We start from the raw sequence: 27,658 nt of genomic DNA, 5'->3' as shown, positions 1-27,658 counted from the left end.
TAATAACTTTGAAGAGGGAAAGTTAAAGTATTACCTTTTTTTTAAATTGCCTTCCCTTTCTTAATTAGTTGTACAAACTGAATTAATTTCTTAACCGGAGGGAAACCTACAATCTTACCCTTCTGAGATTTTTCTAAAATAAATTGGAATAAGAAAGAAATACAGGTATACCCAAAAGGATTTAACTGATACATAGATACATATATAATAATATATATGTATATAATAATATATATACACACACACATATGTACATATTTATTTCTTTTACAGTATTTAGAAATATGCCATTAATTGTTTCCCTAAAAACTATATATGAAGCATGTTTAAATGCAATAGTTCACTGTGAGTACCCCTAGATAAGTAAGAAACTTATTTTTTGTGTCTCTCTAATATATATAAAACTATATATATATAGTTTTATAGTAACATAAAGTAATAAAATCAATTTATATATGTATATATATGTATATATAATGGATTTATTAAATATAATTATTATAACTTGAAGATAAGTAAGATTACCAAACAACTATATTTGCATTTCATGTTTTATTTTTATATACTTTAGAAATAAGTATATTTCTTAAGGAAGGGCATTTTTTATCTTTTCCTAGTGACTGTTTGATTCCCAATATATTGGAGAGCTATGGCTCTTGGAGGCAAAGAAAAAATAACAAATATAAAATATAACCAATCCCATGACATGACAATCAAAGTAATGTGCTGAACAGTTTTATAGTAACATAAACTAATTAAGTGAATTTAGATTATTTTAAATCAAAAAGTTTCATTAGCTTTTTAATCATTTACAAGAGACAGAGTCTCCAAATGAATAATGAGTATTTTAAAAAAATTTTAGAGTACCATAGAAAGATTCAAATTTTCCTATGAAATTAAAAATATCTAGTAAATTATTTTACTATCTTCTCTTCAGATAATTAGAATATTTTGTGACTGAGGGGTAATGATAGAAGGTAGAATTATAGTAAATGAGTAGATGCATGTGCACACACACATACATACACAAGCTGAGTTCAGCCCCCAAAAGTCTATTTGTCTGAAGAGATTTATTTCTTTTTAATATCTACTGTTGTAGTGAGAAACCTCCTAATTGTTTCTTTAATCATCATTCATATCTACCTTCACATCTTGTCTGATAACATTATCTACACAACTGTTATTCCTAGTTGAATAGTGATGGCTAATCTCCTTTCTGTTTCAATTCATGCTCTCCTTATTGCTAATTTAGTACTGGAAACAGCATTGAAGTGACTCAAGCTCTCTCTCGTTTCCCCTTTGCTTTAATTAAATTGCATATTGTCATTTGATGTAATTTCTAGTTCCTCATTTTACATTTGTCCTATGCCAGACCAAATGTACTGTTTTATCTCTTCCCTCTCAGTTTTCTTCATTTCAAAAGATTCCATAAGGAGACCATTAATTAGAATATTGAAAAATATAATGTATGACCTAATGCAAGCTTAAAATCAGTGTTATTCTTTTTTCTACAGTTTTCCATGGGAAAGGGACTTTTATATGAAAGTGTCCATAAGCCCATATCATTCGTAAAACTTACAGGCACAAAAATGCAATGCCATTTGTTTACATACATAACTATCAAGCAATATGTCATGTAAAAATTTTACATTAATTTACAGTTTTCAGGAGTCTTGATTAGTAATATATCTATTGTCTCTCTAATCATTTGGCCTTTTCATGCTTACATTACATAGTTGGTAATAATATGTGGAACAGCTGCAAACTTTCACAGTAATAGGTACAATCAAATCTGATGTGTCTAAATAATTTTTAGTCTAACAAATTAGTTTTGTTCTTCATTACTCTCCAATGGGAGGGAGACATTATATTTCATTATATTTTTTTGTCTGCAGGAACAATGGAGCATTACAGGTCACACACATCCTTGTCTGTGCTCTAATTAGTCCAACTGATAACATTATTTCAAAAATACAAGGAACATTAAAAAATAGTAACACACCTTGGCAAAATAAGTATTGTACCATACGAAATAATATTCTATGGACTCTTTTTAAAAATGAAGGGAAATTTTTCTTTTCTCTTTGCACTAGAAGGTATTTATTTTCTTTTAGGTAACTGTTAATAGTTAAGAAAATCAACAAATCTAGTACTGAAAATGCAAGCTATTTTAAGTAAACTTTTAATTGTATTTATATGTATGATTTTTTATGGGTAAACTTATTGGAGGAAAAAGTAGCCTTATTACCTAAGTGAGTCTGGTTTTAAATGTGGAAATTAATACAAAATAACTTTGGGGAATAAGATATAAGTATGTATAAGGAAATATAAGGAGCTTCATTAAGCCTTCATTTTGATTGTATTCACAAAATAAAAGGTCTTTATAGCCTTACTTATAGTCTAGTCTAAGACAGGTCCTCAAAATGGAAAATGGGGTTTCAGGGTCCCATATAGTGTTCCAGGAACCTTGTATCCCTCCAAACTTAGCCCTATTATCTCTTAGAGATTCAGCATCCTCCAATAGACCCTTTGTCTCTAACAAGAAAGGAAACAAAAAGAGTGTAAAGTATTGTTACAGAAAGTAATGGGTTAGGGCCCAAAATGTTGTGCATCTTTTGTACCTACACATTATTACATAACATTCAGTTACTTTGTTGTATTCAACTCCATGTGAGTCTGAGAGATAAAAGTTAATTTTCTGCTGCAGGAGAAAGGGGGAAGAGTGTGGTAAACTAGTCATTTACAGTTTGACTTATATTTCATGATGAAAAGTTATTTGTATTAAAAGTAGTAAATCTATTTTTCAAATCTAGATAATTCATAATGACATGAATTTAACAGAAATGCTCTTAAAGTAAAACTCTTACCATTATGTGAGTCATAATTTTCAGTGAAAAAGATACTGTGCATCTATTAACCTCTTTATATGTATCATCTCCTTGAATCTTCCCCAAATGAATGAAGTAGACAATATTGTTGCTGACTAACTCAAACAGAGACTTAAGATTAGTTATCTTACATAAGTTCATTGCTTACCTAGCTAGTTAAGTGACAGAGATGGTACTCTAATCCAGGACTTCAAGGACCATGCTCTTTATAATAGTTACATTGCCATAAGGTAATGACAGTCCTACACATTCTTTTCATGTAATACACTGAAATGTGCCATATATTTTGCTTGCAATTCAATTTTTGAAGGTCTTTGATTAGATACTCACTAGATGTGATATTTACTTTACAAATCACTTAATTCCCAAGGTCTGAATTTCTTTATTTGTTAAATAAGTATCTGAATGTTCACTCTCTCATGATGTTTTGATTCCATGAGTTTAAAACTTATTAAAAATATAGACTGAAATTTTCTTAATTTTTTTGAGAGTTCTAAATTTTCAAAACATGACCACCTCCAGAATAATCTTTGTCTAGATTTACATGTATGTTTTAGTTATGAAGATCTTAAAATTATTTTAAAGTTGTGTCTCATATTTGATATTTAATCATTGTTAAATTAGTCAAATACATGAGATTTACCTTTTCATTAGGCTTTAATTATACATGCTGATCTCTAAAAAAAGACATTTTTATGATTATAATGATTTTATATAGCAAATTTTCTTGAGAAAGTTAAAGCATAAATGTTCAAAAGAAAAGGGTAACATGAAATTATATAGTTTTGTATACCAGGAACATTTGAATATAAACAAATACATGGCCAAAAATCAATTGGTAATACCTGTGTTAAATGCTGTATTTGCTTACTTTTCTGAGAACTATTTTTAAAAATATTTTTGCTTAACTCAAGAAAAATTACTGTTGTTTAAGTTCCCAGTACTTGTGTGAGTCCTTATTTATAAGGATATAGATCAAGAAGTGGTTCAGAATTTTAGCAAACCAAAACAAACAAACAAAAAAAGAGAGCAATATTCTTAGTCATGCTTTTAAGGATATGTCTCAATTCTTATTTTTAAACATGCAACATATGTATGTTGATGATTGTCACAATTGCAGGACAGAACAAATACTACTTGAGCTTACAGGGATTTTCTGTGCCTTTGATGCACCCCATATGTAGTCTGCATTTATTTTTGTCTTCATATTTACTAACACTGTTGTTTCTTCTATAGGAAAAAGGAATGAAGTTGTCATTACTGAAAACAATAACAGCATAACTGAACAAATCACTGATGTTGTGAAGCAACCGGCTTTTATAGCTGGTATTGGTGGTGCCTGCTGGGTAATTTTGATGGGCTTTAGCATCTGGTTGTATTGGCGAAGAAAGAAGAGAAAGGGCCTCAGTAATTATGCTGGTAAGAAACTATTTACAGTTAAGAAAACCTCTTATCTTTAAGAATGTAATGAAAAGAAAGAAAAAAAAAGTATATGAAAGAACAAATGAATAATTTGGGCTTGTTTTAAAATCTTGCTCTGTAAAATGCGATGATAAACAACCTACTTTCACATACTACTCTTGACCATATCACTTTATGACTTTAGGCAATCTTTTTGCTTGTATCTGTAGTGAAGCATAACAAGAGTGCACAGTGATAAAATGTTCAGCTGCTTTTCTCAATTAGTTCTTCAAAACCACATGCAAATACTTTGAACACTATGAAGCCATTCTTTGAAAAATCTGTTTAGGCAACAGCATTACTAAAACACAAAAGGAAAATAAAGGAGAGATTTGGAATCTAGCTTGTAGTATGTCAGGATGCAGATTGCAATAGGAAATGTCCCAGAAGGAAAATACAAACAAGCAAAAATCTCACCAATATTAATAAAATTGATGAGGCATGAGTGGAGTGATTTACTCTTCACTTAAATGGTGTAGTCTATTTCAGTGTGAACTGCAGCCTTTTAGAAGGAAAAAAATAGGAGAGAGGAGCAAAAGGAAAAGGGAAAGAAGCATATCAGCAGACCAAAATTAAACAAAAAACCTTGGATGTTCTATTTTTTTAAAATAAATTGTTTTTGAATCCTAGACAGAGTATTAAGGACATTAGATATTATGACCTTCAAATTATCTCCAAAGGAGGGAGGGATAAAGCAGGTGAGAGAGAGAAAGAGATAAAATCATAAAGTGGGTAAATGAGAGAAGATATTCAATGCTGAAGTTATGTTAAATTACATTTTGATCATAATTTACATTAAATATTATCTCTAACAGCAACAATTCATCTGAAACTGACAATATTTCATACTTTCTAGAATTTGTAAGTGGACCTATTTAAAATAATATCATCCTACAGACATTTAAACAGTTTCTGAGACATTATATTCAGTCTTCCATTTTTAATAATCAGCAAAGGCTCTGTCAAAATAAATTATTATTAAGACATTTGTTTTTTAACAAAACATTAAAAATAGAAGATTTAATATAATCAAATACAATATGTACATAGTGAAAAATATACAACATACCACCCATTCAGTTGTATTGCATGTGATTTGACAGCATTAAACATAATAATCTAGTTGTGATATTGTGACTTATGTCTGCATCTTGTGAAGATTAAATTTATTAGTTATTAGTCAAAATAAATTCCAGGAGTAGAAAAAGGAGTATGGCAAATCCATTGAACAGAGGTTTCCATGTGTTTGACATTCTGCCATTCTCAGTTCTCAGTGGTTCTTGGCTGCCCAATTCCTTATGTTCTATCATCCAAGTGTTAAACCACTACACCAATTAGAGATTCTTCCCAGAGAGGTGTGCTCAGAACTAACTGCTGAGCATAGAGTCTTGAACATTAAAAAAACTAAACAGATACATGAGGTGGGAGGGAAAGGGAGAAGAAAAGGAAATTGCATGGTAATGGAGGGAGACCCTCATTGTTATACAAAATTACATATAAGAGGTTGTGAGGGGAATGGGAAAATTAACAAGGAGAGAAATGAATTATAGTAAATGGGGTAGGGAGAGAAGATGGGAGGGGAGGGGAGGGCGGATAGTAGAGAATAGGAAAGGTAGCAGAATACAACAATCACTAATAGGGCATTATGTAAAAATGTGGATGTGTAACCTATGTGATTCTGCAATCTGTATTTGGAGTAAAATTGGGAGTTCATAACCATCTTGAATCTAATGTATGAAATATGATATGTCAAGAGCTTTATAATGTTTTGAACAACCAATAAAAAAACTCTCATATACTTTCTTGTTTTGCATTCTAGCCCCTTGCCTTCACCCATGAATGTATTGTCCATCAGCCCTTTCTTTAATCAGTTACTATGGAATATTTTATCTCTGTGAGACATACATATAAATGATTTTAAAAAATAAGGAAAAATTGATTTAATTCAAGGACAATTTTGTGTTTATCCTTTCACTTGACTTTAGAGATAATAAAAATGAACTATGCAAGTCACTTCAGTGCAGAGTTCTAATATATCCATATTTGGAATGGTGCATTTTTAAACTTCATACTTCTTCATTCATTCACGACTTACAAATGAAATAGCTCTCATAGTTGGTAGGTTTGCACTTTTAGTACAATCACATTAAGCTGACTTTCTTTTTCTTCTACTACTTCTTTTTTTTAACAGCCATTCTTTGCAAAACCTATGCACTTAATTTGAAAATATCTGTTGGTCTTTGAGCTTGACAAGAATAGTACATTTCCCATTATCATTTCTCATTGTGATTGATATCCATCTGCTTGTAGAAAACTGCTAACTCGGAATGTGCTATGCCCTTCAAATATTTTGGAAGAAGGCCAAGCCAGAGAAAAGCCTTTCAAAACTTTTATACTTAATTGATAGATGGCTTACTCTCAGAATGGATTTCCCTTCAGCTAGTAATTTGCCTTCTAGCAACTGCTGCTCCAGATGAGAAGCAAATGAAAATTTGCCAAACCACAGATACCTAGCATTACATGTCTGATTTGTGATATTTTCTACATATTTTCCTCCAAAAATAACCTGTCTTCCACCTTTTTAAGTTTTCACATTCTCATCCTTTTATAACTTAAAGAACAAGGGATTTTGAATGAGTAATAGAATATGTATTTATCTTTTGTTTCTATTTTTGACATTTCATGTATGAGCTAATAATCATACATGAAAGAGCAGAGAGATTTCATAAGGGCTTTTTACCTCGAAGGTCTTATAACAATTATTTTAAAAATTCTTGTGTTGGCCTTGCTTATATTTTGGTTTTCATACAGATTTCTTAGTAAGTCTTATAATTTTATAGTATAAAAACTGTGGAAGGTAATCAGAAGGAAGGAAAGGAAAGGGATATCATAAAAATAGAGAAGAGACCCAGAAGACTAGAGCAAGGGAATATGGAGAGAGGAGAGAGGAGAGAGGTAAAGAAGATAGGTTTGAAGGAATGGAGCAGACCAAATTGTGAGCAGACCAAGTTCTGCATGTATAAATATATAACAATGAATTCCATTATTATGTAAAACTATAATATACCAATAGAAAAGTGAAAACTAAACCAAATAGAATTCAAGCAATGTGACTTGATTTGCAAAATGTAGTCTGAAGTGTAAATGTACTTTTTCACTACCTGGTAATATGTATGTAGTTTCAAATCTATATTTACAGTCTCTAATTGTTGATTTATGATAAAACACTTTTTTTGTACAATCAGGTTCCACTTTGTGTCAATATTTAAATTATTTTATAGCACAATTATTTCAAAATTCAGTTGTGGTCATAATTAAATATTTGGTGGAATTTTCCTACATTTGAAAACATATTTTCAATGCAGCTGGATTGACTGTAAGATTGTAGACCAGGCTAAATTTTTTCTCAGACCTCCTTTTTCCTACTTCTTCATTTCTGTTTATCCACTAGAGGAAGGAAAAAGAAGATGTTAAATAGTGTAAGTGCATAATTACTTCACAAGGTGTGATCCAAACTCTGGGTAGGATGCCTTAGCTAACTCTATGTAGGCCAAACATTACCCATTGACTCATACTATAGCTCCTTTGGAACTTGCCATTATTAAAGAAAATTATACTTGAAGACGTAGAAAAGAAACAACAACAACAACAAAAACTGCTCATCACTGTTAATACTTTCTTTTAGGTGTCAGCAGGTGTAACAGATGTATCAGAGAACAGTAATGGATTAAATTTTAGATTAAATATCAAGAATCAAATGTATATCTATATATTCATATCATCTGGGAGGAAAATCTGGACTAAACATGTTTTGCCTCTTCACATAGGAGAAAGTAGAGGATCCTCTGAGACAATGTTACACATCAACTTATAATTTTATATCTGCATATTAATCACTTACTTAAACTCTTCAGATATAAATACACATCTCAGGTTTTGACCCATAGCAATAAGTGCAGCTGCAAGAACTAAACGCATCTCTGTGTATCATATCCTAAATGAAATAATATCATACTTCTATAAGCAACATGAAGTGCCATCTATCTTAATTTTCACTGAGCACTATCAATCTCCATATCACTGCCAATGGGGGTCCTGTTTGCTCAACATATTCAGTCCTTAAACTATTATAAACAATAAAAAAAAAGTTGTAGAAATTTAGATAGAAAATATTAAGTGGTTTTGAATTTGAAGTAAATATTTGATAATATCTGTAATAATTTTTGTGAATAGAAAAAAGAACAATGTAAGTTTGGAAAAAAATCTATATAGCTTTGATAAGGTTCATATAAATATATCAGTATAAATGTATATAACTGTATTATAATCTTTATGATAAATGCACAGTATTTTTCAAACTTCTGCTATCCATTTTTCTATTTGTGATTACTGAAGTCATCAAATTTTAATGAAAATAAATGTAATTTTCCAGAAGTATAAAGGGTAAGTTATGTTTTCTGAATATTATTTATGAAACTCAGTAAATATAAACAATTCGTGAGTGAGCAAATTTGAAAATGCTAAACACCTCACATATAGGTTTTATAACTGGTGGTGAAATAAGTTACTTGACAGTACTATCCAAAAGCAGCTAAAAGATTTGATGGAATTTTTATACTCTGATTATCTGGGGTGAGTTAATGCTTATTAAAAAGGATTAATATGCTTTCATATTTGCCAAATAAGCATATCAGGAAAGAGAATGAGAATCGGCTGCAAGAATTTGGAGTAGGAAAATGTGAACTACTAGAGATAGGCACTCCGAAAGCTACATTACCTCAAAATGCCAATTTACCACATAGTTACATTTTCCTCCCAGTTCTGGCAGACATGTAGTATTAATCTTGTCAGATAGTAGTAGACTTACTTTGTATATGATATAGCTTTGAAAAATCCCACTGGTATGTGGGAGAAATTTCTGGAAACATTATTAGTATTCAGTTCATTTTTGGTCAAAACTTCTATATGTTATGCCTTGTAAGCTTTTAATTTGAGATTCCACACAGACTTCTGATTAAGAGCTTGTAATAATTAAGTGACTCCAAATTTATTTCTGATTAGTACAAAGTTACTGCACTGTGATTTCAAAATTATAAAAAATTAACAAGAAAAAGATTATTCACCAACGATCTATCACCCCCTCACCCCACTTTCTTTCACCTTCAAGTTAAACTTTTCTTATAAATGAGGACTACCTCAAAATAGCTTGTAGTATGCAATGGCATTTATTTTTATGTTACACATGCCCGTGCACACACACACACACACACACACACACATACTTGCACGTTTATATACACACAAACATTCATCAAAATGCTAAATATTATTTCCATTTTAGAAGTTTTAGTTGTTCATTCTAATTTGTAGTCTCCTTTGATGGCCTTATAGACTAAGTTACTCTTGTTCTACTTTTCAAAATGAAATTAATCTAAATATTTTGAAGCAAAACATTAAAAAAAGAAGTGTGAAAAGATGTCCCCTTTCTTCCCTCACTTTAAAAACACAGCTAACCAGTGTCAGTAAGAGAAAATATGTGTTTGTGTTCTCTTCCTCCTCCTACTCTACTTTCCTTCTTCCTCTTTTCCTCGTCCACCTCCTTCTTCTGTGACAGAAAAATGCAAAATGAAAGATTCCTGTGTATACTAAATTTTATGGAGCCCATTTTAAGTTATTCAGGCATTCACATAATGTTCTGTGAAGTTTTTCCTATGTTAGGGGGCATGCAGAGATAGAGATGAATGACATTATAGAATATTTGACAAACTATTAGCAGTCTAGAATCCTTTGAGAAACACGTGTTAATGACGACTAGGACACAAATAAAATGGATATGTCCTGAATACTGAATGTGAAATGCTTTGAAATTAATTATTTTGCTTCCAAATTTAGCTCTCAACTGGCAGATATGGACCATCCCATGTGGTCTATATTCTATCACATCTGCAAATTAACCTTAATAAATGATATATTTTGATAGTATTTTGAGTGTTATGTCATACTACTTTAAACTTCACATTTGATGAAAATATGCCATTGGTTATCTCATAGAGTTAAGTACAACGCAATTTTTGAGACTCTGCTTCAGCTTCTTTTCTTTGCTTTGCTATACTTTATTCCTATGGCAGTATCAGAAATTTTGGATGATGAAATAAAAGTCATCTAAATTAGGGAGAACTATGTGGCATCTCACATATCTCTTAAACAGCACATTTTTGAGATGCAGCCCATCAGAACCTGCTTATTTGCATATTTGCAATGATGTTCACAGCATTACCTTAACTCCCTTTTGGCAGAGTAAAACAATCACTTGATATTTCATTAAAGTGCCACATAACTGGAAAGTCACATCAGATGGAAAGCTAATTAGCTGTACCACTTTCACATTGTGAAAATGCATTTTTACATGTGTGTGTCCTAATCAGGCCTTTATTGAATACCTCTAGTGCTCAATTTTTTTTTGCATTAATTGTTTCAGATTAATTCTTTTGTGTTCTAAGCAATTAATAAGAGGCACAATGTGATACAGTTGCACTGCTGATTCATGACTCCCAGCCCTGAAGTCACTCTATAGTGATCAGTATTTTTTCATCATCTCTGCGGAGCTATCTACTGCCAATTCTGGGCAGATGTTAAGGTTTTGTCAGGATTGCTTTACAATGCATTTGAGGTGTTACCTGAAAAAATGATAAGGTTGTATATTTCAGATCCCAGTTTGAAGGCCCTTATTTATTTTACTGTCTTGAAATCCTGATGGACCCTTGGAATTATGTTCATATTGCCTGGTAGTGTCATGAAAAGTAATGTTACTAGATGACCTTTCATATGGGCCTAGGAAACAGTGCTTGGAAACTTACAAAATTTAAAGAGTTATCATATTTAATAGCTCAAACTTGAAAAGCAGAAGAATTTTGGAGAACCATTCAAATGAAAAAGTATTCAAAAAATTTGTCTATCTTAAGTGGAAATATGCTTGTTTACTTGAAATATGAATTCTTTCATTAAAATTTTAGTAAATTTCACTTTTAGTCACCAAGCAACAACTTTTAATAGACATAATTATTCTGTTCCAAAGATAAGATGTATTGTTTTCACAACTGTGAAAAAAGGTATTTTTCTTTCATTCCCAGGGATTGATTTAACTGACCCTTGCTGTTTGTTTTGTTTTGATTTGATTTTAGAATTCCAAGTTTATTGCAATTTTGTAATCTGTAAGTTTCTTAACAAATACCTTGTCCATAATTTTCTAGTTAAATAATGTAGTGGCAAAACTTGATACAAACTAGTGTGAAGCTATTTTAGACTTTATAATCATTCATATTCAGTTTTCATTGGACAAATATTACATAAATTTGAGTGCAATTTGCTATTTCAAACATTATAGTATGAAAAGTATATTACCTTTCTCGGGTATGAATCATTTTGAAGTCTAAATACATTTGGCTTCAACAGTTTGGGATAAGGTGATGGCCCACAACAGATATTTACATTCTTTGGCTGTTCCGGGAAGTCCACTTGCTCAATGTTAGCTTTGTGGAGTGGAAGACATTGAGTGGAGGGAGTGGCTTCATTGACCTTGGTTCAATTAGATACTAGTGGACATTGTTAATAAGTCACACAGTTTTGTAGAAAATTTTAACTTGTGATCATTACATATAATTGGAGTCTATTTAGTATAAATTGGTTAAAATTTTATTTTCATGAATATGCTATTCTCTATTAGTTACAGTTTACATCTACTGTAATTATACCTATTCAATTCATAATAACTATTAGCATACTTAAAAGGATCTGTGATGATAAGCAATGTGTAATAACAGTTACCTGTTTTTCTTATCTTGTTGGAAAGACATTACCTGTTAAAACTCTCCTGTTTCAATTTCTAGTATATATTTTGCTTTATGCCTTCTAATTAAGACAGTTTTATGTTATTATTAGCAGTTTTATTTGATAACTCTTCATTAATGCTGTGTCAATCATCCAGGATTACTAGGTCCACCACTTATAATAGTGTTTGATGTTTAAATCCAAATTGTCACTTTTATTTATCCATACTTTTGACTTGAAGGAACTTGAAATATTCTATTAAAGTTGGAGCAAGTGATAACTTTGCCCTGAGCCAAACCACTGCTTTTTACTATCTGCACAATTATGTTAATTATATTTTGTTAAAATTCCCATAGGCTTAGTTCTAAACTGAGGTCCAATATGAGTTGTTATTAATTGTAATTAATATTGACTACTTGTGTGTGTACATGTCTTTCTGGGTTTTTTTTGTGTTTTTTTTACAGTTACATTTCAAAGAGGAGATGGAGAAATAATGAGCAATGGAAGGTATGCTAAGGAGATTCTTTATTAGTATTTTTAATCAGGACTAGAAAAACTCTGTAGTAAGAAGCTATTATTGTGATAAATGATCACTTATAAGTCTGAGAATTCTAGGAGGAATTAAATGGCTTACTACTAGGTTTAATGATCTATCTGTTGTGCACTTTAGAGGAATCAAGTCCAGATGTTTCATATCTCCCAGATGCCCCTGAAGAAATTAGTGGTAAATATCACAAGGAATGTGTTCATTTGTTAGCAGGATGTTTATTGCATTAATTAGACATTAGCAAATGAAGTTGCTGTTGTTTAAGACTCCTTATTGGCTCACACTAAATTGCTGTGAGTGAACAATTACATATAATCGTCACAAAGTAAATGATTCATGGATGATGAATAGGCTGTAGATTGATAGGACTGGATTCCACAATTTTGGATACTCAATTGAAATTGATAAAAGCTGATAACAAACCCATATATCCTCATCTATTTTCCCTTTGCCAATATGGAGATTGTAATTAGGCTCTGGTAATAACTTCCAATCTCCCATTTAATCAATATTTTAGCAAAAAGAGATTAAGTCTAATGAGAACTAGTGGATGTAGCAAGGAAGCAGTTGAATCTTCTTATTGGAGTTCCCATAGAAACACATGTTCCTCTTAGGTATTATACCAGAAGGGGTCTATCAACAACAACAACAAAAAGGTACAATGATTATAGATGTTCTATTTCTTTGTAAATATGTTAATAACTTGGAAAGGAATCAAAATCCCATTTTAACATTAAAGAACAGAATTCTTTATTAAATATGATGTGAAGGAAATTTTCCTTGTAGACTGTACTCACATGCTGGAGCAGATCACAGGTGTCTTTTATTGCCTTCAGAAAAACACTTAATAGCCCCCTGATATTTTTCCATTTAAAGAACTTGGAAATGTGCTATTGATGGAACAGTATAAGTACTGTTCATTAATTTCTTTCAAGTTCTTTGCCTCTAAATCAAACATGAAGGCTCACAATAAGGGTGACAGGCTAGAGAGGACAGATTCATGTTGGGACTGCAGTTACTGGGAACAAAATAACCCAAAGTCCTGGAAATGGCTAATACCAAGAAGCCATTCTGAAAGATTGTTCCCTTGAGGTGTCAATTTATCATCAAACCTCGTGTGGGGTTACTACTATGGCCAATTCCCACCAGTTTCAGGGCAGACGTCTGATTTCTTGTGGAGTTTGACAGGATCCCAGGCAAAGAGACTTCTTCCACTGACAGGGTTGATCTATATATAGCCTTAATGAATTGCCAAAGTTCCTTAATTTTGAGAGCCTACACATTTTAATTCTAAATTCAATTAAAATCTTCTTAAATTCCTTAATCCTTTCTAGTGCATGAGACAGGCATCAAAATCTTTCATTGAGCTCCATAGTCTGATTTCCTTTTCATTTCTGTTGTAGCAGCCCAGGCCTTCTAAATGCGGGTGATCCCAGCTATCCATGGCTTGATGATTCGTGGCCAGCCACAACCTTGCCAGTGAACAACAGCAATAGTGGCCCAAATGAAATTGGAAATTTTGGGCATGGAGGTAAGTTGTATTTTTTGAAATAATGTTGTTTTTAATTTTGTTTTTGTTTCTGTTTTCATTTTCCAGATATTTTTAAGAGATGGAGAGTATTTCTTCCATAGTTAAAAGAATAAAGCACATATATTAATATTGCTGTATGTTTCCAAAATATTTTATTATAAAATTAGTGTGTCTATAATACCTTAAAAAAATAAAGTAAAGAAGGTCATTATTAATGTGGAAGTATCCATAACACATTTTGTTTTTAGGAATATCAGTACAAGGTAACTAAAATCAGGGAGTATACTTATAATTAGGGTTTATGCTTTTGGAACAAATACTTCATTTTTCAAAATCTTATTCAACATGTATTTATTGAGTACCTCCTGTGTACCTGGCACTATGGCAGTCAGAAAGAATATAATATTGGTATAAATAGTGATCATCCTTTACCCCATTTTATTTCATGTGAGGAAGACAGTTAACTAGATGGGGTGGCATGTTCAGAGAGAACTTTCTATTCTACAATCATTAATTGTTATTCCAAAGCAAAGATAAAACAGTGCAAAGTGGCTGACACGATAAAACCTCCAAAATTTCACGCTAAACTCCCCTCCATAGGTTTTTCTAAAGAGACAGAATTGTATCTAATATAAATAATGACTGCTTCCTCCCAAATGCACTTTTTCTTCTGGTCCATTGGATAGGTTAGTTTAGATAAAGATGAGAGGAGTAGAGAATTCCCTGATTGGCTCAGCAATTATACATAAGTTTTCTCCTGGTACAATACTATGCAGACAGTAAATGGACTTGAACTGCCTTATCAGTACCCTGATAAGAAAGGCTGAAATAAAGGCTGCTAGAAATAAGAGACTAGAAATAAGAGAGACATTGGGCTGGGGTTGTGGTTCAATGGTAGAGCTTTTGCCTAGCACATGTGAGGCCCTGGGTTCAAACCTAAAAATAACAAAATAATAAAGGTATTATTGTTGTCCATCTACAATGAAAAAAATTAAAAGACAAAATGACAGACATTCAACCTTTTTAAGAAATTAATAGGAGACTGTGGATGTAGCTTATTGGTAGAGGACTTCTCCAGCATGACCAGGGGCCTAAGTTGATTACCCAGCACTGAAAGGGAGGGTAGGTGAGGGGATAAGAAGGAAGGGAAAGACGGAACTTCCTAACGGTTGAGTTCAACGATGTTAGAAAGCACAAAGGGACAAGAAAGAAAAGATGTTCTAAGTCACATTAAGAGTTTAAACTTTGTCCAGAGGGTAATCAGAAATTATTGGTGGATTTTTAAGAGGAGAATGCTGAGATGTAAACACTGTTTTAAATCATTCAGGCTTCTTCTGGGTGGAGAATGGAAAAAGTAGAAAACTGGATGAGGAATTCGGAGATTCTTGTAAAGCAAAGCAAATTTAGATAGACACACTAGAAGATTTCCACACTTGGAGAATTAATTCGGAAGACCCAGGGCTGTGCTAAACTGTTCCAGTTCTACTAAAAGCTGCAGTGGATTTCACATGTATGACTATATAAGCATATACTCTTAAAAAGAAGGGCTGGGCCTGTGGCTCAGTGGTAGAGTGCTCACCTAGTATGGGTGAGACATAGGGTTCCATCCTCAGCACCACATAAAAATCAATAAATAAAAATAAAGGCATTGTGTCCACCTACAACTAAAAAATTTTTTTAAAAAAATTGGAGTAATCATGGATCCTTGCATTTTCTCTTCAAGATGGATTAACAATGTATTTGCATATAAAGTAATACCTCAAATTATAAAGTTACTAAGTATTTCATAAGCCTGATTTCTATGAATATCATTTCAATTAACTCCTTTTCCTTCTTGAAAATAAAATATAAAGATAACCATCCCTACCTCGTAGGTGTGTAATAAGAATTAAATGGATGACAATATATAGTTTTCACACAGAGCTTAACTGCATAATCAACTCCCAAAAGGTATCAGATTAAATGAGAAAATACAAAGAAAGCTGTAAGTTTCTTTGACTTCCTGCTTTCTCTCTGTATGCCTTTACTGTCGCCTGGGAAGTTTGTGTGTCTGAGTATTCCCAACCAAGGAAACAGATCATCTTTCCCCTAAAATGCAGACTGATTTTTGCTTAAAGGAATTCTGTTCCCAAAGTTTTTATCAGTCAATAATAACTTCCTATTTTACACTTTGTATTAGAACATCACAAGGTTCTATCTTTGTATCAAGAGATACATGCTTCAGATGGAGAAAACATTTTCTTTTTCTGTTGGCTAGCAAGCTAAATTAACATCTAAAATATCTTAGTCTAATTTAACTGAAGGTAGAATGCAGGGTTTTTCTTCCACTTGTACCTTATTTTTATGGCATGAATATCAAGGCCAAGACAAAGTTTTTCCAGTTTCTACCCACTCTCTCTTCAATTTGATAGTCATTTAAACACTTGTGCCAGAAATACTGTAGGACATTTTTGTATATTTAAATTTATGTCTTTTGCATAATTATGAAATACATAAACATATTTACATGTTTAAAGTCAAGAGACTAGAGTTAAGCAAGATAATTTGAGAAGTGGATATAGAATGCACGTCTGGTAGATTTTTAATGCCTCTGCTATTTTATTTATACTGCTGTGTAGTCTGAAGTTGGGTTCATATGTATGATTTTATAACCACATTCACTTAGAAAAATAAGCATGGATACTGACATTTTCCCTTTACAAATAGAATACCAATATATGAATGTAATGAAAATCATATTTTGAAAAATGAAAAAATTAATTATCTCATAATTTTGCATTTTACCAATGCAAACTATGAGAAATGCATTTAAACATTCCATCAGCAAGTGCTTACTCTCATAATAGTAGGTGAGGAATTATGGTAATGAAAGCATATATCCAATAGGCTCCTGTTCTCAAGTAACTTATGATGCCATGAGGAATGCAGTCCTTCATACAAATAATTACATTGGGCAAAAATAAAATAAATCTATGAATACAAATAAAGCCAAGGTACTCAAAAGCTGCACCACTAATCCAAACTGGGGTCAAGGTTTCTCGAATTCATAGGTTTCCAAAACAAATGTTAACAAGTGCCAGTCAGACAGCATTAAGGTTGGCGGGGACAGCAAGAAATATTAAATGAAAAGTCTTTCCTAATGATGGCAGCACTTATTCAGAGCCAGCTTGTTAAATGGAGGGCTAGTCCAGAGTTCCAGAGTATTTCGTGTTATAAGATTCTCCTCCACATACAGATATTCATGTGTGATCCTCCAATATTTCAGTTTTGGATATAATTTAATTTAGTTTTTGAAAATGTGGGCAGACCAAAAATCAATATAGAAGCACTTAGGCTGGAAGGCTGACTATAATTTCATCTAGCAGAGAAAGAGAGATACTCTATTTCCAGAGCCATAACTTTAGTGTTTAATTGTTAGTAATATTATGTAGAATTATATTCTTGGACAACATTGTTCCATTTTTTAATTGTTTGAGCACAGAACCATTTCAATAACATGTAACTGAAGGGACTCTGGAGAACTTTAAGTTCAAGATATGAGAAACTGAGGTCCATGTAGGAGAAACATTTCTATTCAATTAATTTTCAAATATTCAGCAGTGAGAGATAGGTGGAGAGAGCCCAAAAACTTATGCAGAAAAAAAAAAAAGATCTGGTGGGGTTTTTTTTGCCAATTTTTGATATAGTCTTAAATATTCAAGGTTCTGAGAATAAAAAAAAATGATACTAATACTTGAGAATGAACAATGCTTCTTAAAATCAGATTCTATAATTATTAATCACAAATAAATAATGACAGAAAAACAATTTTGATATTCTGAAATCCAAAAACAATTTCTTGCTTATGCAACCTAGCATAATTTAAAATGTGAATATGTGTAACAGTCTCAGTGAGATGCCTTTAAAATCTTTACTTCGATAAACATCCACATATTTGTAAAACAGGTTGGTATTCCAGACGTTCAAAACTTCAGAAAGAGTGAAATTGCACACTGTACACAATATATTATAAATTTCTTGTCACTGTTGTTAATGAAGATTTTTTTTAGTATTTATAAAATTCCAAAGAAAATCTAATACTTCTGTAAGCACTTTTATTTCAAGTACTATGGGCATTATCAAATCTAAAAGTTTTAAAGACAGTTGAAATGTCTTATAATGAAGAGATCAAGTGGTTTCATGACCTCAAGTCCTATGAAGTGATATTTTCAGAACATACATTATTCAGGACTGCACTATAATTAGATTTATCTTAACTGTACATGATTAATACTAGAGTTAGTGATTTCTCTTTTAGATTCACTTAGTGTCTTTCTTCTGAAAAGGGAAAAGAGCTCAGGAGCGAGGTGGCAGATCTGAATTATAAAGCATCCTGTAAAGATAATTCAGCATACCAAAATGATAAATGGACCGATTAATATTCAGTGTTGTTCCTGAAGTTTAATTTTACTCTTGCTGTATTACAACGTGAAACTGTAATTCTCCACTTCTAAGTGTTGATAGCATAAATTAAACTCACTGATCACTAAGGTTGCTTTTTCTATAGTTAAATCCTGCTATATTATGGAAATGACTTATTCATGAAAATTTTCCTTTGTTATGCAAGAAAAAAGAACACATTTTCTACCATCAGTTCTCCATTTCTGCAGTTATAAAATCAGATCACATAAATGTCAAGTAAAAACTTCAGAAAAATGGATTTCAAAATCAGGGTCGTATAATTTTGGAAATTTTTGCAACTATTTAGCAGCCATATTCCATATCTTTGGGGATGAAGTGGAAAGAGCTGTTTTCAGGCACGATTTGTAGATTCCCTCTGTTCATTGCTGCTGTATCTTGCTACCACTTTCCTTGATTCTAAAACATAGTGAACAACTGAAAGCATTTTTCAGTAGTGAAATATCCCAAATTTCTCATTCCTGGTTATAGGAAATGGGGGAAGGGATGTGTTAAGCAGTGAGTCGTGAAGGACGAGCAGTAGGCCTGCCTGTCACTGAGGTTGATAGCTTGGCGATGGTTGTATATCATCTACCCTTCATTGGTTCATGAAGCCCATCTCAGCTGAAATGCAAACGTGTGGCATGACACATTTATTTTTCATCTTCAATTCTGATAGTTTTGGGCTTCCTGTGTGTCATTAAATTGTTTCATTTCCCTATGTTCATCACGGATTTGCTGCCACCAGTTCCAGGCCAAGGGGATAAAACAGCAAAGATGCTCTCATATGGAGCCATTTATAGCAGCATTGACTTCACTACCAAAACCACTTACAACAGTTCCAGCCAAATAACACAGGCTACCCCATATGCCACGACACAGATCTTGCATTCCAATAGCATCCATGAATTGGCTGTCGATCTGCCTGATCCACAGTGGAAAAGCTCAATTCAGCAAAAAACAGATCTGATGGGATTTGGTTATTCTCTGCCCGAACAGAACAAAGGTAACAATGGTGAGTCACATTCTTCTGTCCTGAGAAGTTAACTTCATGTTATTTGTGCATGAGATAGAAATTAGTATTTGTTGTTCAATTCAGTGATGCATTACCAGGTTCACTACCTAAACTAAAAAAACATACTGGCATGTATTCAGTACCTTGAACAATTCCTACCACCACTGCCACTGCCTCCACCGCCGCTACCACACACCAACACCAATCGGGTTCATCCTTTCAGCTGTTTTTCAATATAGTGATCAGCAATCCATCTGTACTTCCATTAGGACAGGCTAGAGGAGTCATTCCTCCACTCTACCACGACATCCGCTTCTGAGTTGCTAACTGCATGTTCTGCATGGGCTTGTGCTGTGAACTAATCACATGATGCCACTATGACCTCTGACTTTAACCCTTAGCCTTACTTTACATCCCTGACTACCGATTGGCTGAGGGATTGTCTAATAGAATGCCACACAACCAGTCACAGGATTTCAGCACCACCAACTCTCACAACAGCTCAGAAAGGAGTGGCAGTCTCTCAGGTTGGTCTCATCACAGTAAGGAGAAATATTTGTTTGTCACCAGCATATGACCTGTGTTCCCTAACAACTGATGAGGAAATATTGAATCGCAAGCCACTGTCAGGCATTTATCTTTCAAATTACAATAACATTTGATCCTGGTGAAATTATGCCTTGGTGAGGGTGGGCAATAAAAATCATTGTCATCACTTACGTACTAACTGCACAATAATGTATTGAAAGAAAAATAGTGCCATTTTACTAATTACTATTACTTAAAGAGCAGATGAGTTCATTCCATCTTGAACCAAATATAAGAGTCCAAAGAACTTTATAATAAAAAGATCATGCATGAAAGTTAATTCCAGGTCATTGATATCAAAAGATAAATTCAACTGAAATGAAAATAATCTCGGAGATGATTTCATATCGGGATGCCAATGATATAACTTCCTATTTTAGGACAACCTCTCAAATATTATGTAATAGTTATCAATTCAATGATTACTATGCTAAATATGAATGTTAATATGTGAAATTATTAATTTTTACTTCAAAAAATACAATATTTGATAACAATAACTATTTTATGCTGTCACTTTTAATATATATTTGAGAAATATCAGCTAAACCAACAAGTGTAAGGAAAAACACATTTTATTGGATAGAAATATATTCCTATCCTAATGAGTTATCCTCCCTTTGTATGTGAGGATATTGTATTAACGACATTGTAAATTTCACCTATTTACATAACATGCTTTTTTCTGCCTACTTCTGACTGGTTCCTGACTCCACTTACTTAATATGCTTAATTATATGCTAATTGTTTTTATGGAGTTTTTGTTTGGTTTTTTAAAATTACATATTAATAATAAAGGATTATAGTGTACTATGATACTGTGCAGTCTCCAAGGCATCAAGACTATAAAGAGTTAACTTTTTCTTATCATTAGGGTTACATTTACTAAATTACTTTTCCTCAGGAGATGGAACCTTCTCAGAATGAAAATGTTAATGCTCTCTCTTCCCTCCAAAATGAGTCATTTGCTCTTCTTGCCTATTGGTAGGATTAGGTACATTATAGAATTCAGAAAATTTTAAACATCTGTTATGAATTTAAACTGGTTTAATAATATAAGGGAATGTTTTGAATGACCTTCTATGTCATTTATGCTGGCATTTATTTATAATTAGTCCCACAATTTTTCTGAATAATTAAAAAGTAATTTTGTTGGATATTCCTTTTTATTTCATTAAATATATGTAAAGATCAAGCAATATATGAAAAGAAATCTCCATATTGCAAGCCATGGACTCCATAAGACCTGTAAATCTTTCATTAAATGTTCTGTATAGATTGATTGTCACCAAATTTAAAAGTTATCTTTTGAGTAATTGAAAGCAGAACAGGATTCACAATGGTGCTTGCTGCTGTTTGAATCCATTAATCTCTTGAGTGACATTTACATATACCCAGGAATTATATTAACTACTTCATCTACATTTGAATACAGGATTACTTGAATTGGTGATAGAAAGCATTTTTTAGTAGGTAAGAGTGAGGTGATTATTCCTTTTACAGTTTAGTCTAATTGAGTTTAATGTTACACTTTTGTTTAATTCTTTTTATTTATAGCTATGTTTCCTAGGGGCCAAATCTAAGAATTAACTGCCCCATGGCTAGCTAATCATATATTATGGGATTTTTAAAATCTGTGCACATTGGTGTAACCAATTTAAAATAATCACAGTGACAAAGAAAATTGGGCATTTCTGAATTATTTGAGTGAACTTCTTACCCTCTTTGAAACACTTTTATAATGCATTCAATATATAAGTTCTGAGTACTTCTTGTTAAATATCCAACCAGTAAAAACTATACAATAAAACTCAGATGTTTTAAAATAGTATTTGAAATCATAGTTGTATGTGTATATAATATAAAATATTGGTAACAATAGCTAAATCTTTTAATATTTTTTTAAAAATAGACCATATGTTTAATTTTAAAATGAATCGCTTTTATGATTTTTTTTTACAGAGAAGTCATTTTTTAAGCTTTAACTATCCAACTATTTACATTTTTATTTTAAGAGAAAAGGGTCAAATATGTTTACAAGGCATCAATATCTGCTTCGTTAAAACATAATTTAGGTACTCTGGCCTTCAGATGATACAGGGTTCAAGGTGAAGCAGCAGACTGTGGCTTGCTTCTCTAAAGATTCAGATCTCAAGAGATTTTAACAGTTGTCAGTTATATCAAGCTCACCTCCATCTCATAGTGTTGTTAAGACGTCCTAAGATGCATGTGTTGATGAATAATAGTCCTACCCAGACTGATCAAATGAAAGAACAGATATTTCTCCAGAACAGGGGAAAAATAAGTGTTGGTTGTAAAGTCCGCAGTAATTCTCTCTGTGCTTCAGCTATTTCCAGAACACATTTAAAAGCCTATTGTTGTTTGGAAGCATAATAATGAGTAGCTTTCTTGAACCTGAGCAAGGGCTTCAACAATGAGGTTCGGAGCTCTAGAAATATTTTCTAGTTAAGCTGCTCAGTAGTAAATCTGATTGTTCTCTTGCTATGTGAAGGTGAATCACATAACATTCAGAGCCTTAGTGTCATCATCTAGAATACGGAGGTGTAGGAACTTCTTTCTTAGGCACTTGGTTCAGGTGAGATTCAAATGACATTTCTAAAATGCTGTAGAATGTGATTAGGATTGTGCATACATAAAGTTGAAAGGGAGTGATCAGGAAGAACAAATAGCTCAAGCATTCTTCTCTCAATCATTGAAATATAGTTCTGATACTGTAAAAAGGAAATAGACCTTAGTCATTGGTGGGTTAAGGAAATGAGGAATTGAGGTTCATTTACCTTAAAAACAAAAATTACATACTTATAACCGAGCAAGCTTATTATTATTTTTATTCTGAATATGAGGCCTTTTCTGACAAGTAAGACTTAAGAAAACAAGTGAAACTGGTTTTGCTATGAGGAAGAGAAGACAGGAGAAAGCAATTATGATTGGCATTTATTGAGTTTTTTTGTGCATCTGAGCACTTCCTATACAATATCTCTTATAATCCTCATGACAACTCAAGGAAGTAGTAACTTTTGCATGCCTATAATCCCAACAACTCAGGAGGATCACAAATTTTGAGGCCAGCCTCAGCAACTTACCAAGGCCTTACACAACTTAGCAAGATCTTGTCACAAAATAAAAACTAAAAGGGCTGGGGATGTGGCTCAATGGTAAAACATTCCTGGGTCCAATCCCAAGTACCAAAGAAAAAAATGGAATAAGTTCATATTTCTTTTACATGTATGAAAGTTAAGGCAATACCTTTTGAGTGAGGAGTTAAATTTCAAACTCAGAAACCAAACTCTTACTCACTAAACAGAGGACACTTTCTTACCCTCCTCTTAATATCTTTTGTCCTGTCAAAGAATAGAAGTGAGAGGAAAGCTGAAAGCACTTTGTTTGTAGGGATCTTCTTTTAAATATTTATTTATGTATCCTATGTGGAAAATGTACACAACTCAATAATTGGCTGTAGTGTCTAGTTTAAGAGTTTTATCACTTTCTGGCACTCAAATACATTATTACCAAATTGCATAATCTGACTCAGCAGTTGTAGAAGAAAGAGGATGGATTGACTTCTTAGTGAGATCTAAATGGCTAGATAGCCCTGCTACAAATATCCTATTCTTAAAATTTAGCTATAAGTTGAGGTGGAATTATTGGAAGTTACTGAGTCACCCCTGAAAGGTCATTTTCATTTTGCTCATGAAGTATTCAGTCTGCATCCAACTGAGGTCCATTTTTATGAAAAAGCTTTATTTACTTGATTTTAAAAAGTACAGCACTATGCAGATGATGAATTTTATTTTTATTTTATTTTATTTTATTTTATTTTTCATTAAGCATCATGTAATCTCAGATACGGCTCATACACCCTTCATTTATGTTCTGCTAAAATTTGTGCATAAATTCATTCATGTAACAAATAGTACTGAAACTGATTACTATATTATCATTAATTTTCCCTCCTTTTTGGAATTTGCAAAATGTGATAGTTAAAACATCTGGGAAATATTCTCACTATATGCAAAAGTAATTGTTCCATTTATTAGTCAAAAAGTCTATGAAATGTATCATTGTGAGAGGTTTACAGGGTTTCTCCAGATTGTACTTGATTGATTTTTAACAGTGACTTTTGAGAGAAAAATGTTACTCTCCAGGATTAATTAAATTGAGCAAATTCTAATGGAAAAGTTAAGCCTGTATCCTTAGACACTGTATTTTCCACTGAGAGAGATTATGCAAAAGAGCATTTTAAACGCACTAAAATCTGACACTTAAAAGAATTTGTTATGGACCATTATTTTCTCTAACAATGAAAACGTGGAGGCAGCAGATATGAATAAATCAATAAATGTTCTTTTGATACAGCAGCCATGTTTTTGGTTTATTCAAATCTGCAGTTAATGCAATGAGAAAGAAACAATATCATTTTGAGTGATTTATGAAAATGTGTTTCTGATTGTATCATTTCATTGTTTGTAGCTTTTACCATCTCTAACATAGTGATTCTGGTATTTTGAAAACAAATACATCTTTCCACCTGATATTGCTTGTTTGTTCTGATATTCACCATCTCTGAATAAATGCATTATTATTTCCAGGTGGGAAAGGTGGAAAAAAGAAGAAAAATAAAAACTCCTCTAAACCACAGAAAAACAATGGATCAACCTGGGCCAATGTCCCTCTACCTCCTCCCCCAGTTCAGCCCCTTCCTGGCACAGAGCTGGAACACTATGCAGTGGAACAGCAAGAGAATGGGTAAATGTTATTTTATATACCAAAAAAATGGCCCAGACTGCATTCCACTCTCTATTGTTCTCTTTTGCCCTGAGTTCTTGTTCTTTCTTAGCTCCCCTCCCACCCTGTTCATTACATTTTCCCTCTTTCCTGTTTGCACTGTCCGTGTATTTTTAGCTGATAAACACAAAACAGCACATATTGAGGACTGTGAATCCTTGGCCTTCAAGTACCTCAGATTATCTGCAATCATGATAATGCAGCCTACATTTATAATATTGCTTGTTAGTTTGAAAGCAAGTACCCACAGCTCTTTGAACTAAAGAGCCACTCCTGAGAAGGGCTGAAAGGAAATTAAAATAATCTTCCTCATCATCCCTTGCAGTTCTCTAATGACTTGATGTCTGGCCATAACAGGGCACCACGGTAGAGCGCCATAACCATGGGATAATTGTAGGGACCTGGGCAGTGGGTAGAACTTTAATCATCAGCTCTGATGGGAATTTGGGGGCAGGGACAATAAAAGAGGTTCAAGCCAATGCACACTCTGTAACAAAACATTTTTAAGTTAGAAAATTTCCTTTGAGGACCTTTAAATGTGATCAGTTTTCTGATTCTTTCTTTTGAAACATCTAACAAGTGTTAGTATCCTCTGTAAGCTTAAGTGTTAATTGATTTTGAACACAGACATAGATAATTTTTTATTTGAAAGAAAAAAACAGGTCAAAAGAATATATTCTCTTTTTCTGTATGAATAAATCCTATGTCTTCCTTATAATTCCTAGGTCACTGTTTGTTTTGACTAGACCTTTATGTAACCTAAAATAGAGAATACATACAGTTTTTCTTTGCATAAATTTTCTTTACTTAGATATATATATATATCAGTTCATTTGAATGATAGATTTAAATCTTGTCTTGGTTCAAAAAAATATCATATGTATGTACTTTCATTTATTCTATCTGCTTTCTAAATCTACTGAGGTTCCCAGAGTACTTTTCATAACTGTTTTCTATGTCATAGCTTTTGTTTTCTTTCAAAAATATTATTTTCCTATATATAATATATGTGTATATATATATATATATATATATATATATATATATATATATATATATAATACATCTGTATAGATATAACATGAATTATATATATAAATATATATACACACACACACATAGTATGTATACATGTACACACATCACACACATACACACACACACACACACACACACACACACTCATCACATATTTTTGTATGTCTTTTTCTCCCTCCAAAGGACTTTATTTATTTCTCTGGGATTATAGTGCCCATATATTTTCATATTATTATCATTTATATATTTTAGAAATATATTGACCTATGAAATAGGCAGCTAAGGGTACATGCTTTCTTTCCGTAACTTAAAAAAATTCAATTTTTTATATGAACTTAATTTACCTCAAGGTATAAATGTGTTAGTCTCACATGAATTGTGAGCAAAGAAATAGCAGACCTATAAGGGCTGAAGGTGTAGCTCAGTGTTGGAGCTCTTGCTTAGCCTGTGTGAGGCCCTGGGTTCAATCCCCAGCACTGCAAAAGAAAAGGAAGAGCAAAGATACATATTCCATAAGAAAAGATTATCACACAGAATTTTACAGTCTGCATTTTTAACAGAATCCTCACAAAATGAGGGAATGAAATTTAAAAGATGAATATGATGAGAAAGCAGTGCTATTAAAACTTTATAAGCATAAAATTGAAAACACAGATCACACAAAAATTATGGGTAATTTGGAATTCTTTCTATTTTCTTTTTTTGTTGAGTCTACTTGAAATATATGTACAATATAATAAGGCCAGTTACTCATTAAAATAAAACTAATTCCATCAAAGTGAGTACTAAACTTATCACTTGATTTGTTTTATCTAGCAGTAGAATTAGAAATACTAATTTGATAATGAAATAACATATGCTATTGCAGACTTTTATCTTTTGACAAAATCATTTTCAGAATATCAAGATATAAAGCAAAAACTTATTTCTTAAGGGGATTTTAATTTGTTTAAATATTCATCCAAAATATATGATATTAAAAAATCTCTTTTTAAAGATTTCTATAATATCAACTTGATTTTTTAAATAGGTAAATTATATTTGTTGACCATATACATGTATATGTATATATCTACATGCATGTGTATATGTATTCATATGTATATTTGAAGTCTATTTAGGATGTATTTTAGTCCTTATTTACCTTTGAATTTTTATCACTTTACCTAGTATTTGCTGATAAAAAGTCATTCTTGCTCAAAGTAATGGTTAGGTCTTAAACAGTTAATAATACTAACCGCAGAATTAGAATTACTTCTATTTTAGGTTTTTTTTTTCAAAGAATATTGTAGGTTTTATTTCAATTGTTTGTGATGAAAACATATTTAAAGTCAATGCAAAAAGAACAAATTAAACTTACTAAGCTGAGGCTGATATTGTTCCTTTGCATATAATCTTTACATTTTGGTGTTTTCTAATGTGCAAACCTCACACTACCAAAAAGGAAATATTATTAGACTCAGGTTGTAGTCTGCTATTCATGAAATTAACGTTGACTATTTCACAGATGAGAACTTCTA

General features: G+C 32.2%; 1 protein-coding gene across 1 annotated transcript in view; it reads left to right on the top strand.

The window, feature by feature from the left end:
- The window catches only part of LOC143389307 (roundabout homolog 2-like), a 169,828-nt gene that overhangs the window by 105,654 nt on the left and 36,516 nt on the right, over positions 1 to 27,658 (top strand). The window contains 6 exon segments of the mRNA XM_077108560.1: positions 4,125 to 4,307; positions 12,641 to 12,683; positions 14,127 to 14,252; positions 19,423 to 19,706; positions 20,108 to 20,233; positions 24,905 to 25,061. Coding sequence (XP_076964675.1) covers positions 4,125 to 4,307; positions 12,641 to 12,683; positions 14,127 to 14,252; positions 19,423 to 19,706; positions 20,108 to 20,233; positions 24,905 to 25,061 — 919 coding nt within the window.

Source organism: Callospermophilus lateralis, unplaced genomic scaffold (assembly GCF_048772815.1).
Source record: "Callospermophilus lateralis isolate mCalLat2 unplaced genomic scaffold, mCalLat2.hap1 Scaffold_94, whole genome shotgun sequence".
In the NCBI taxonomy this organism is placed as follows: domain Eukaryota; kingdom Metazoa; phylum Chordata; class Mammalia; order Rodentia; family Sciuridae; genus Callospermophilus; species Callospermophilus lateralis.
This window is presented reverse-complemented; position numbering and strand designations above follow the sequence as displayed.